The following is a 14,070-nucleotide window of genomic DNA, read 5'->3' on the forward strand; positions in this document are numbered from 1 at the left end:
ACTTTTTAGAAAAAAATATATAATTGGGAAGACAGTTTATGGAGGAAACACATAACTTTAATGCAGCCCATATCCTTGCTTTTATGTAATGCTTTATTTCATTGTAGATGGTGAAAGTAGCTTGAAAGTTTTACAGTTTTGCGAGACAATCTGACCTCTGCACCCCCCCAAATATGGAATGCTTACATGCCATGCTTAAATTCCGTTTTGCAATGTGTTGTGCCATTCTTTCTTAGAATAATATAGTCATTTTAGGGAATTCTAACTTGACACCTGATTTCACTTTAACAGCACCTGCCCAGAGGATAATTAGCAGTCCATTTTTAAAGAAAGGACTTCCATACTGCACAGATGGCATTCCTCATACCAGACAACCAACAATGTATGTTGGAAACCAGCCAAACTGACTGTCCGCAAAAAATTGTGAGAATTTCAAGACAGGCATCTGAGTGGAAGGAATATTTTCCCTTTTCTCCCAAACCATGTATGAACATCTGCTAAAGCCTATTCTCCTTAACTTTTCTTTCTTGTTCACTTCTAACTTGGTATAATATATGAGCGAAATTTCAAAGACCATAACCAGATTTTTGTCTTGGTTTGTGACACCTATATATTGTCTATTAAAAAATGTTCCAGAGCTCATTTTATAACTGTGCTAATTTAGATTTATGGGTATGTCCTTAAATGGACTTCATGTTATTTTGTGTGTATTTTTTTTTTTTTTTGTATGTATGTGTTTGGAAACCCTGGTGGTGTAGTGGTTAAGTGTTACAGCTGCTAACCAAAGGTTGGCAGTTCGAATCCTCCAGGCGCTCCTAGGAAGATCTATGGGGGGCAGTTCTACTCTGTCCTATAGGGTCACTATGAGTCAGAATCGACTTGATAGCAGTGGGTTTGGTTTTATATATGTGTTTATTCAACAAATATTTCTTGATTGCTGCAATTGTCAAGCTCAGAGCTAATGCTCGTAGTTGTGAAAATAATGCACTGTCCACCTCCAGTGAGGTTATTCGCTTCATAGTTACAATATAGTTCTACATTTGTTATAACAGTGTCCAGGTGACCATGGTCTGGTATTCTGGGAAAGAAGCAGCCTTTTCTAATTCACAGAAATTTAGCTTGTGGGCTGTTGGTGAGCTGCCAGGGACCGTTCCGGCGGCTGGAGACATACCAATGAACATGAAAGACAAGGTTTCTGCTCTCATGTAGCCTACGTTCAATAGGGGGAACAAATCATCAGATACCTGCCTGACAGCTAAGAAGAAAAAAGTTTCTAAAGGAATAGAATGTGAGAGGCGGTGTCATTTTAGTTAAGAAGATCAGGGGTTGTGGTATGAGGAATTGGAGACCTAAAGGAAGTGAGGGGATAAGTCAAGACATAAGTGGTAGGAGAGCATTTCATTTCAAGAAGAGAGTCTAGGGATTTTGAAGGGAATGAGGAGTGAGCTCAGGGCAGCCAAAGATCAGGCAGAAGCCAAGAGTCACAAGAGCTGAGATCATGCAGTGAAAATGTTGGCAGACAAGATGAGAGATCAGGCTATTGCCAGATCTTACAGTATCCTGAGGACCAATTAAAGGTTTTGGTTTTTGTGCTGTTCTGTGCAAAGAAGGGACATTATCTGATTTGCCTTTCCTAAATGTGTGCAAATGTTTCATTACAGACCATTGCCTTCACTCGGAATTTTACGTTTACAAAAGTTAACATAAACCACTTAATAATCTGATTTTAAAGGGACCAGTCAGGCTGCGGTGTGGAGAAATGTTTGCAGCAAGAATGGAAACAGGAAGATAGCTATTTCATGTGTTAATTTCCACAGATACATTGTAAGTGGCTTCAGTGCTTGGCCACTGCATTTTTCTGTCCTACTTGCTGGTCAGATACCAGGAATTTCAAATGCTCTTTGGAAAACCGTCATTGTTTCACAGAGCTTTATTTGTGAAATTATTATTTTTTGTTGTTTTGTTGACTTTTCTTTAAACATGTTCATTAAATGTACCCTAAATCTCTTTAAAAGTCACTTTTTAAATTATCTTACATAATTGGGTTATTGAATATATAATTGGATTATATAGGAAGAGTGATACAGGAAACTGTAGGTGTACTAAACATACCAAAATAAATATTTTTAAAAAACTAAGCCTTTCTTATTATTTGATAAAATTTTATGTACTAATCTAATGAATCATATATGCATGTATATAAATATATATAAAGTAAGGAAAAATAATGAAATAATAAGTGACAAAGAAAAAAATGTCAAAATATGGAGCGTAAAGGGCCAGAATCATTATTGATTTTGCCACAGAAACTTGAAAATCTGCAGACAGAAAAATAATGATAGTTGAGCACAGAAAAAGCAATCTTTTAATTAAAAGTTGGTTATTAAATGAGTTTGCTGTGGTGTGATAGTTTGCATGTTGCTATATTGGAAGCTGTGCCACTAGTATTTCAAATACCACCAGGGTCATCCATGGTGAACGGGTTGAAGAGGAGCTTCCAGACTAAGACTAAAAAGAAAGACCTAGTGACCTACTTCCGAAAATTAGCCAATGAATTCTACGCATCACAACAGAATATTGTCCCATACAGGGCCAGAAAATGAGCCTTCTAGATTCGAAGGCACTAAAAATACACAATCGGAATCAACTCGAGGGCACTGGGTTCTGGGTTAAAAATACACAGTGACCAAGACAATGGACTTGAGCATACCAAAGATGATGACAAAACAGGACTGCATCATGTTTTTTCGGTTGTTCATGGGGTCGCTGTGAGTCAGGCCTAACTCTACAGTAATAACAATTAAGGGGAAAATAAGACTTTAAAGAAAAATTATTATTTTTTTTTTACTTCTCTTATGTGTACTTTCAATATACTTAACAAGTTTAAATGTTAAGATGAGAGCATTATAAAAATACATTATAATATAGAATAACCTAGATTTTTTTTTAAAAAGCCACATTTAAATCTTGTATTTTTATAGATTGTCAGAGTTTGTTGTAGCAAGTTTTCTTTTTTTCTGGAACTTTTTATTTTTTCTTGTGTCCAATATCTCTAGCAGCATTTTGACAGAGCTGAAAGCGAGAATGTTGAGGTACCCATGAGAAGAACTGTTCTTACATATATTCTGGCCAGGTTTAGGCATGAAATATGAAAACATGGCAAAAAAAATAAAAATTTATTATACAATTTCAAGATCAATCCTACAGATTCTAAATGTTCATAAGACTTGGAATGTTTCAAGAATCCAATTTAAATATCAATCTAAATACTAAACTTGCATTGATTATACAACCCAAAAGCCAGTGCCGTTGAGTTGATTCCAACTCATAGCGACCCTATAGGACAGAGTAGAACTACCCCCATAGAGTTTCCAAGGAGCGCCTGGCAGATTCGAACTGCTGACCCTTTGGTTAGCAGCCGTAGCACTTAACCACTATACCACCAGGGTTTCTGATAATACAACAGTAGGTCTGAATTTATTCTTATTTATAGATAACTTTTTCCTGAAAGAATTTACCAAAGGCAGTTGACAAGAAAAAGAAATTTTCCTCCAAAGGGTTCAAGGAAAAAGATGAAGAACTCTACCAATTTAGAGTTTATGGTTGATATTTTAAGCATAACATTGTAATCTGAATACCGCTCACCTCATGTATTAACTAAATTATCTTAATACCATTTTTAGTATAAGATAGGACATACTTAGGCTTAAAAATCACCAGCCTAAAAAAAAAAAAAAAATTTTTTTTATTTAAGTATATTTAGAAGTTGAAATGAAAACATTTTTCTATATAGCTCCCTACTCACTATCCTAGGATTCTCTAATATCTTACTACTGATTTTGTTTTAGCTCTATAGTTTCCTGGAAACCCTGGTGTCATAGTGGTTAAGAGCTACAGCTGCTAACCAAAAGGTCTGTAGTTCAAATCCACCAGGTGCTCCTTGGAAACTCTATGGGGCGGTTCTACTCTGTCCTACAGGGTCGCTAAGAGTTGGAATTGATTCAAATTGAGTTGGAATTGATTCAAATTGACTCAATGGCAGTGGGTTTGGTTTTCTATAGTTTCCTCTCAATTTCTCTGAGAAAACAATTAGCATTTGGCCATTGTAAACATGCCAGTAATTTAAAGAAAAAACTGTTCTTGAAAACCAGTAATATTGGTAACTTAAAATACATATTTATACAACTCACTTTGTTTTTCAGGCCTCTGATCTTATCCTACTGTCCTGAGGAAAACTCTTATTGAATTTCATAAGTCAGACCCACATTTATTTCATGCAATGTTATTCAGAACTGTATTAAAACTGTGGTTGATTATTTTAAATGCATTCAGTTCATTTTTAAAAATAAAATGGCAAACTCAGTTCTTATACATGGTCTCTGAAATAGAAAATATAGGCTGACAACCCTAGATAAATATGGGAAATAAAAGTTAATTGGGGTCATATTAATAATGAGTTGAAAATAAGTAAGTCAGCTTTTGGAAAAACTGGTGTTCATCCCTATGAATCCTGCTGGAAAAACCACGACAACCACAATTCCACACTATTTTCATAGAAAGGTTCTTTTATGCTGTTATGAATTTCCGCAGAGCTACAAGATCTGAGACTGAATCACACAAAAAGGGAATTATGTAATAAGATACCAGGGCATGCCTGAATCCCAGTGTAGAATTAAAAAAAAAGTATAGTTCTTTTCAATTTTATCACTTTTGAAGTAAATTAAACCCAGATAATTTAATTTTCTTCACATGATTTTAATTCTAGAAGGATGCTGAGATATTATCTAGCTAACCTATGCACCTCTTTTAACAGAGGAGAATATGAAAATACTCCTTAGATAGTAAATTACTCTAATTAAAATTAGTCTAGCCTACCTGTCTGCTTGTTAATGTGTCATCGGTGTGGTAATGTGTTCTTTCATCTTGCATATAATCTTATGTATTTGGGATAAAAAGATGATCAACCGTGTAGCCAGTCCAGCCTAGCAACTCTTTATGCACTCTGGAATCTAATTCCACTCTATTGTTTCAGATATAAATCTTTAATAAAAGTCATAGTCCATGATACAATTGGCCTCACATTTCATAAATGTAGAATCTATTTCGAATCACCTTTTCCAACTTCATGTATCATGCTACATTGTAATTCTTATATCTTTCTCTTTGGCTATAATCCTTAACCCTCTTTAGCTACTCTTAGTGGTTCTTTCCTCTTTATTTCTGGAAATTATTTTCCTGCCCAAATGAATTATCCTCCACTTGTCCCTATTGAACTCAATTCAATTTGTATCTTCCCACTTCTCCAACTTGTCAAGATATTTTGAATTTAAATCCTTTTCTACAATAACAAAGTCAGTCCACCCAAGTAGATGTCATCAGTACAAATACACTTAGCTTTCATTCAAGTGATGGATAGAAGTGTCTGTTTTATGCCTTGAAGCCTCTATCTGAATAATCTGCCTTGAAGTTAATTTAAAACTATTGCTAACTGCTATGATAAAATTTATTGCATGAAAGGAAAAATGTGATATAAATAATATAATTACTTAATTTCTTGAGTACTATATATCATGTTGGAAACCTTGGTGGCATGGTGGTTAAGAGCTATGGCTGTTAAATAAAAGATCAGCAGTTGGAATCCACCAGGATCTCCCTGGAAACTCGAATGGGCAGTTCTACTCTGTCCTTTAGGGTCACTATGAGTCAGAATCGACTTGATGGCAATGGGTTTTTTTTTTTTTTTTTTTTTTTTTGGTATCTATCATGTTAGAGTAAATTAAAATAAGCTGAATCTATTTTTTCTATCATTCTAAAGAGAACAAATTAATTAAATAATGAGGTTTTGGAAACTTTAACTGCTTGTTTATTTCTAATTAATGAAGGAGACTGCCAATCTTTCCAAGTATTTCTGTTAAAATATTGAACAAATGAAAAATACACTACAAAGTTATTATAATAAGTAGCATTAATGCATCCAATGCATGTGTAATCATGCCTGACCCTAAATTAAGCTACTATAATCCTGACTTCTAGGACCTTATATATGTAATGTCCATTAAAACAGGCCTACACATTCTAATTAGTTTATTTAGCTTATTTTCCACATCAATGTCTTTGGATATTTTAACTCAAAAATCACTACTGATGAATTCATTTATACTGTATAAAACCCATTGCCATGGAATCGAGTAGAACTGCCCATAGAGTTTCCAAGGAATGCCTGGTGGATTCAAACTGCCAACCTTTTGGTTAACAGCTGTAGCTCGTAACTACCATGCCACCAGGGTATACTGTATATAACTTTTAAAATGTTTGACTATTTATCTCATTGTGGTGAATATTACTTTTCTTCTTACCTTTAACTTTAATAGCATAAAGCACACTGAGAAATCCACTTAGCATATTCTTCTGATCAAGAAATGTCTTAATATATACCTACTCTTGGAGTTCTTTGATTACCCAAGAATTCCTTTTGCCTGCCACAATAAAAAATAAAAATAAAAACAGATAAAATACAGAGTATTTGTTAATTATGATAACCTGGATTTACATAAAAGCAGACTTACCTGGGACTTTAAGTATTTATATTAAAACCTATAAAACATTTAGGAAATCACAGTAGGAAGACCAAAATTATTTACAAAGAATCATTTATTAAACACTTCTTTTTACAAAATACAAAGATTGTTGTTCTGTATGAATATACCACATATGAAAAAATAATGTTTACTGTATTTCATTTTAAGACATTCAGAATTTTGTTGTCTATCAACATGAGGAGTCAACTTTGCTTTGCAACTTGCCTAATGCTATTACCAACTGGGGGGAAATCCCTTTTCTTGTTCATTAAATCATATTTATAACAGCTAACATAGAAATAAAATCAGACAATATCTGTCATACAAAGCTCTTTTTGCAAGGTAACTGATTTGCCTATGATCCTAAAATTTTTTTTTAAGCTATAAGATAGGAAGAATTGAGGAGCTAGGTAAGTTTTAAAATATGTATTAGCAGCAGTTGATAGTAAATGCAACATAAGATTTGTTTTGTCTGTGGTACAAGAATATGTCCTATCAGACTCTACTGTATTTTTCTCTACTTGAACACAAGGAAGCATGTACTGATTGTCTTTGGGATGACAAAAGGTATAAAGAGAAGCCGGTTTTCATTGTGAGTGCCTATTTTCATCAGCTTATATGAATGTATTGCTAAAATTAGTGAGGACAGAAAAATGAGTTAAGTATAGTATAGTATATACAGAGTTAAAATACATTTTATATCCACTTAAAAGTGATTTCAGGCACTGTGGCTGTTCAGGATAAAATATTTCATGGTTTATTCTTGGTAGCAATTTAATTTTCAGTGCAAGCAAAAGCAAATACCTGCCCACTGTCATACACATGACCCCATACATCCGGAATGTTCAAAGTAAGTTCGTCTTCTGCATCTTCACTTTGGAGGCATCTTGAATGCAAATGTCTCATGGTTTGCTCTTGAGAGCGATTAAATTTTCAGTGAAAGCAAAAGGAAACACACCTGCCCACTGTCATACACATGACCAAACACATCTGAAATACTGAAAGCAAGTTTAGCTTCTCCATCTTCACTTCGGAGGCATCTTTAATAAGTGGCACTTTGTGTAAACCCTCCACAAATCATGAAAACCAGACTTGAGATGCCTGAATTTAATAATAATAAAAATCACTGTCCTCGTCATCTTTCTGTGTAAACGATGTTAGTGTAAGCCTTGCCATCACAACATTGCTTTCCTGAGAATGGAGCTGGTCTTCTCGGCATGTATCATAAATGTGCGTGCTCTGAGCTGTGGTCGCTGTCGTGACTATCTTCGTTTGCTAGAGAGTCCCCTGTGTGCTGGAGGGTGGCTGCTCCAATTCCCGACAGCTCTGAAGGGAGAAGTGTTCCTTTTTTCACATTCACCAGTTCCTTTTCTCGAGCTGCAGCTCCTTGCTGCCCTCCTTTTACCCTCTTCCATTTCATTCTCCTGTTCTGGAACCAGACTTTCACCTTTTACAAAGAAAGAGAGCAAACAAACAAGGAAATTAAATGGACATGTTTTCCCCTCTACTGTCATCAATTAAAAATAATTCCTTGAAGGATACCATGACACTGTGAAAGAGCAAATATGAAAATGGACCCAAACTGAATTTAATTAGGTTTCATAATCCTGCTAATGATTTTGTAAGTAATTTTTGAACTTTCAGAAGGCCATTACAATTGCAACATATTTTGTATGCTATGACATACAATAAAAAAAAAAAAAAAACCCGAAACAGATGGGAAAGAATTCTACCTTGTAAGGTTCCTCAAAGGTGTTTGGCTCCTTAAAGAGTTAACCACAAATTCGAGCTAACATTGTAATATTTGTGTTCTTCCAACTTTTTTTTCCCGCAAAATTCTTCTTTGACTAGACATCTAACTAAATGCCTAGACAAAGAAGAATTTCGCAGGGAAAAAATTCTGTCAGTTCATGAGCTAATTTAAAGCATACCCAAGGAGATAGTGATGAAGGTGTACCTGAAAGGTCATTCTGTACCGTTAACAGTCCTCTGCTTCCATCACAAACTTTTACTTGACCATTCTTCCCACCGTGAGCCCTTCTTCTTCTGAACTATTCATTTTTTTTTTATTCTTTTGCCTTTAGTACTTTAATTTTTCTCCAAAAAACAGGTGATTCTAATCATTTTCTAACAGTATGGTCAAACATAAAATTTCTCGACTCTATTAAACTCTAAAACTAAAATTGTATAATAATTCACATCAACTTTCTAGAGATAAGATTCCCTTTCGAAAGATGAACTGAAATTGCCTAACACACTTAGTGCTCATCTAAGTTTTAAAGCAAGAAATAAAGTAAGTATGCACTAAATGACCATCCATGGTCAGAACCAGAATAACACTGCCATCATTGCGTCTTCCTGCTAAGTGTTGCTTTCATATTATATTTCTTTCCTTGTATACTTTCCTTAAGCTAAGTTTTCCTTTTAGATTTTATTTCTCTATCTACCCCACCCAGTGCTACAAGCATGAATTTTGTGTTTGACATGCCCTTGCCTTTCTTTAGAACAAATGAAAAAAAGAAACAGCTCTTATCAGAACATGTGGCACTCAAGAATACACCATTTTTGCTTGTTTCTCGGGGTTACCAAATTGGAGTGTTTTTGACTATAGACTCCGTGCCCTGTTCATGCTGAAACAGGCTCATCCACATTCATTTTCATCGCTGCACGCTATTTCACCGTGTGACTATACCGCAGGTTGTCCATTCTCCTGTGCATGAACGCTTGAGTTACTTTTTTTTTTTTTATGCATTTTTAAAATGCATTTGTGTTTTCATGAACACGTGATAAAACTCCTCTGGGTGCTCCACCCAGAAGTAACACTGATGGGTCTTAGGGCACATGAATGTTCAATTTAACAATACAGAAAAAATGTTTTCCGACATTTTAATTTAACTCCTCCACGCACACTGCAATATGTAAGAGTTCCAATTGATTCACATCTTTGTCAATATTGGAGGTTATCGGTCTTAATTATTTGCCAATACCGTATTTTTACACAAATAACGGGTGCCTTTTTTTCTACATTTTTTTGCCAAACGCTTCCCCCCCTCTGCCCCACCCACCATGAGGTATTTTAGTAAGCATTCTATAATTTTTTTTTTACAGCAACATGTTAAAAAAAAAATTGGAATAGCAGCACTTAGAAAAATACCTTGTAGAGAGAGGGATCGATTAGCAAATGAACGTGGAAGGCAATGTTATTTGCATAAAAATACAGTACACTGTTATCACATTGTGTTCTAATCTTGCATTTCCTGGTTACTAACAAAATAAAGCATCATTTTAAACTTTCATGGATCAATTTTGTTTCTTCTTTTGAGAATGCCTCTGCATCCCTTGTTTGGGCTGCATTCTTTTTAAATTTAACCTTAGTCGTCATTAAAAAAAAAAAAACTAAACCTGTTGCCATTGAGTCGATTCCAACTCATAGCAACCCTATAGGACAGGGTAGAACTGCCCCATAGGGATTCAAACTGTCGACTTTTTGATTAGCAGCTGTAGCTCTTAACCACTGCACCAGGGCTCCTATTCTTTATGGAGTTTATAAATTATGTTCTGGGAGCTTATTTCATTTTTTGTGGTTATATGGCTGCTATTATCTTCTCTCAATTTATGGCCTTTTTCCTCTCCTTAGAGTATCTTTTGATGATCAGACACTCTTAATGTATTCAAATTTATCAATTGTTTCTTTTATGATTAGTATTTTTATGTCTTCTTTAAAAAATTAGTTCCTTGCTGAAGATACAAAGATATTTTTCTATGGCTTCTATGAATTTTAAAGGCTTGCTTTCAAATTGAAATGCCTAATCCATGAAGTATTGATTTTAGTTAGTATACTATAGTATAAAGAAAATATTTAAATTGACTTTTTTCCATAGGGATAACAAGTTATCCCAGGACCATTTATTAAACAGTCTACCCTTTGCCCAGTGATCACTGCATCAGTTCAGTCATAAATCAAGTTTCCATGCATGCATGTGCTCTGTGTTTCATTCCTTTGGTCAATTTTTCTATCCCTGTAGCAAAACCACACTGTCTTAAGCATTATAAATTTATAGTAAGTCATTTTTGTTTGGTAGGAGTAGTTGCCCTGTTTTCTTCTTCTTCTTCAGGAATATCATCAATAGCCTCCATTTTCATTTTAGACACAATTGTGATTTCTGCAAATATACAGTGCTAAAAAAAGTGAAATGTATTAAATATTCAAAGGTGTATATATATTCAGTCGTCTTTGAATCAATAGTCCATCAAAATTAGTATAGTTTCATCAGAAGCTTGCACCATATAACATTTAAACCGAGACCTTTCTCAACTATGGAGCTCTTGGCTGCTAACCAAAAGATTGGTGGTTCAAACCCACCCAGTGTTTCTGTGGGAGAAAGACTTGGTGAAACGCTTCTGTAAAGATTACAGCCCATGGGGTACTTCTACTGTGTTACATGGGTAGCTGTTGAGTTGGAATCAACTAGATGTCACCCAACAATGACTATCAGGCCATAATTGAAGTCTTCAATCATACATTACACATGTATATGGCAATAAGAAAATATAATAAAAAAGACAGGTTTGAAACTTAGATATGTGTTTGTGTGGTATTATTACTTAGTAACAAAAATAACGATTACTTGCATTTTTATTGCATACTACTAAGGGCTAGGCAACTATACTAGGTGTTACATATGCATTATTTCTAATACAATTTTTCCAGATACTGTAAACATTATTCCTATTTTATGGATGAAGAAGCTCAGACTCAAAGGTTAAATGACTTGCTTCAGGTTACACAGATGGGAAAACATGGTGCTGAGATTTAAACCTGGGCTTGTTTGGCACCAGGTGCTGCTTTATATTCTATTACAGTTCAAGGTCCTATTTTTCAGCATTCAGGATAAAAAAGTAAAGCATATAAAATATGTGTGCTCCATCTACGTGATTACTATCATTCAGGTAATTCTCCTACTCGATATAATTAAGTTTGCAAATATGACACTATTTTCCTGTACTGTAATTTAGGTAATTACACTACTCAATTTAATTACCTTTGTAAGCCTGACATTGGATGTTGCATTAGATCTTTTCCACATGAGTTGGGTTCTACTCTTGGCTTCACTTCTAAGTTTTTGTGTGTATTTGAGAAAATTATACTTCTTTCTGCCTCAATTTTCATATTTGTGTTATTGGTATAATGAGCCTCTCAAAATTCTCCGTAGGGACATTTTCTCCACAGATAATCCCAGATGGAACAAGCACATAAATCGTCATCATCATCATCACTGTCACCAAGAGCTGAAACATTCAGTCAAAATAATCTTGGCAGAAAAATGGAAGAAACAGATTTCTTATAATCTATACTTATTTCCTCTTCTGGGAGGAAGGGGACTGTAAATCCATAATAGTATAAAACCTGTTATGTGCAATTCTAAATGAGAACAATGTGAGATTATGGTATAGATTTTGGCGATACCGTAGGCTATTTTGCAATATTTCCTACATCTGCCATGTGAAATTTCACCACTTTTAATTTTTTAAACAGACTTGCAAAATACTTTGTAGCTGCTTATAAAAATAAGCACTTAATAATGATATAGCAATCCCAGTATCTTTATATACTATTTTCTTTAGGCATTAGAAAATTATTTGAAAACTGAAATCCAAGAAGTTGGTAATAGAACAAAAACAGTTATAGACATGTGATAAATACGTCTTTTAAAAATGGGAAGGAAGAATGCAAACCTTCAAAAATCAGTGTTTCTGGATTTATTTTCAACTATGCTATAAAATATTGAGGTGTATTAAAAATAAGGATAAGAAGATTGTTGGGGAAAGCACACACGTTTCCATTAGCACGACGGTATTAGCAAAAAAAAAATCTAAAAAATAACTTCAGATTATAAACTAATATTGTCATTAGAATAATAGTAGCACAACAGAATTATGAATAAAACTTTATAGTTTAATTTAGTATCACTTCACCAACTCAGCTTCATTTTTTGTTTCTGTTTTTAAGACGCTGTACCACCAGGGCTCCTATTTTTAAGATAGCAGGGCATAATCGTTCCAGTGCCTGACATCTTATTTTAAAAAATAATTATTCTTGTTATTTTGACCAAAATGTACAACGATGTTTCATACAATAATCAGCATTTGTAAACTAAGTAGTGTGAAAACAATCTTATATTTCCTTGGTGACTTGGCATATGCATTTTTTCATTCATTCTTACTTTAAAAAATATTACCCAATGTCTAGTGACAAGTACAGTGTCAGATCAAAGATGGGAGGGTTGAAGAGAGGAATATACAAATGAATAAGACATAGGCTCTACCCTCAAGTTAGTCACAATCAAGAAAAGGAGACATGTAACTAATAGAGATTTTATTGGCTGTATATGAAGCCTTTGGCATATACTGAGGTGTGTAAGATTTAACTTCATATTTTATAGAATATCCTTAAACTGTTTGCTGTTCTAGTTGAGGTCATTTGTATTCATTTATTAAGAGATCCCACCAAGCATCCATGAGGTGGCATAGAACTTTTTACCCTACTCTTAATGTCCCACATTGCTATGCTGCCACACAATTATTAGAGTTAATGATTTATTTCCTCTACTAATTTCATGTTGCTGCTGTGGTTGGAATGCTGTTTGCCTTCTGAATTTTTTATCCTGGTCATCTAGAGTATAAACTGGATCACCAAACATTAAGACAAATACCTCTACCTTTGCGCATGATATATAAATTTTGTCACCTTTTATTATTTTATTTGGGCTTAAAGTCAGTTTCATCTTCTGGTCTGCAACTGTGCTTGAAAGTGTTGGATAAGTGAGATTTTTTTCTTAAGGTTGGATCCAAAGTAAGAGTCCATACAAAGACTGTTTTGTTATATAGTACAATTTACAAGTCAGATTAAAAAAAAAAAAAATGTATCCCAAGAGTCTGAGTAGTGTAAAAATACTATTATTCATAAAATCAAACCAATATGAACCAAGCCTTATATGTTCTTAATATTTCTGCATGAAGAAAATATTTTTCAACAAAATCATCACAATTAGAAAAATGAATAAAACAAAAGTTTATAATGGTCCATTGCACTAATAGTGAATATTTAAAGTGCTCGGTCATAGATTTCACTTTTCATAACATTTTCTTATGAAGAAGTATACATTTTTCTCTCTTAGTCAACAAATTATATAGTATTTACATTGCCAGGATGATCAAACCACTCCTTAAAGAAAATGAAGAACACTGATTCCCATCTGACTCTTTTCACTATAGAAAGCTGCTAAGAGAATTTTGCTGTGATTAATTTGTTTGAATTATGTAGTTTTAGAATCAAATTACATTTTTGTTTTTAATAAAAATATTGTGAGAATCATTATTGCCATTTACTAGATATTTATTTTATATCTTTATTTACCTTATTTAGTTATTCAAATTATAACCTTCCACGTATAAGTCCAAAAGATACCTGTCCTCTTAGGGCTCACAATGT

The 14,070-nt window shown here is 34.0% G+C and overlaps 1 protein-coding gene across 1 annotated transcript in view; it reads right to left on the reverse strand.

The window, feature by feature from the left end:
* Positions 1-7,049: 7,049 nt before the first annotated feature.
* The window catches only part of MEOX2 (mesenchyme homeobox 2), an 85,016-nt gene continuing 77,995 nt past the window's right edge, over positions 7,050-14,070 (reverse strand). Inside the window, exon 3 of the mRNA XM_003407097.4 lies at positions 7,050-8,025. Within this exon, the coding sequence (XP_003407145.1) occupies positions 7,801-8,025 (225 nt within the window). The 3' untranslated portion in view covers positions 7,050-7,800. The remainder of the gene's footprint in view (positions 8,026-14,070) is intronic.

Source organism: Loxodonta africana, chromosome 8 (assembly GCF_030014295.1).
Source record: "Loxodonta africana isolate mLoxAfr1 chromosome 8, mLoxAfr1.hap2, whole genome shotgun sequence".
Lineage (NCBI taxonomy): Eukaryota > Metazoa > Chordata > Mammalia > Proboscidea > Elephantidae > Loxodonta > Loxodonta africana.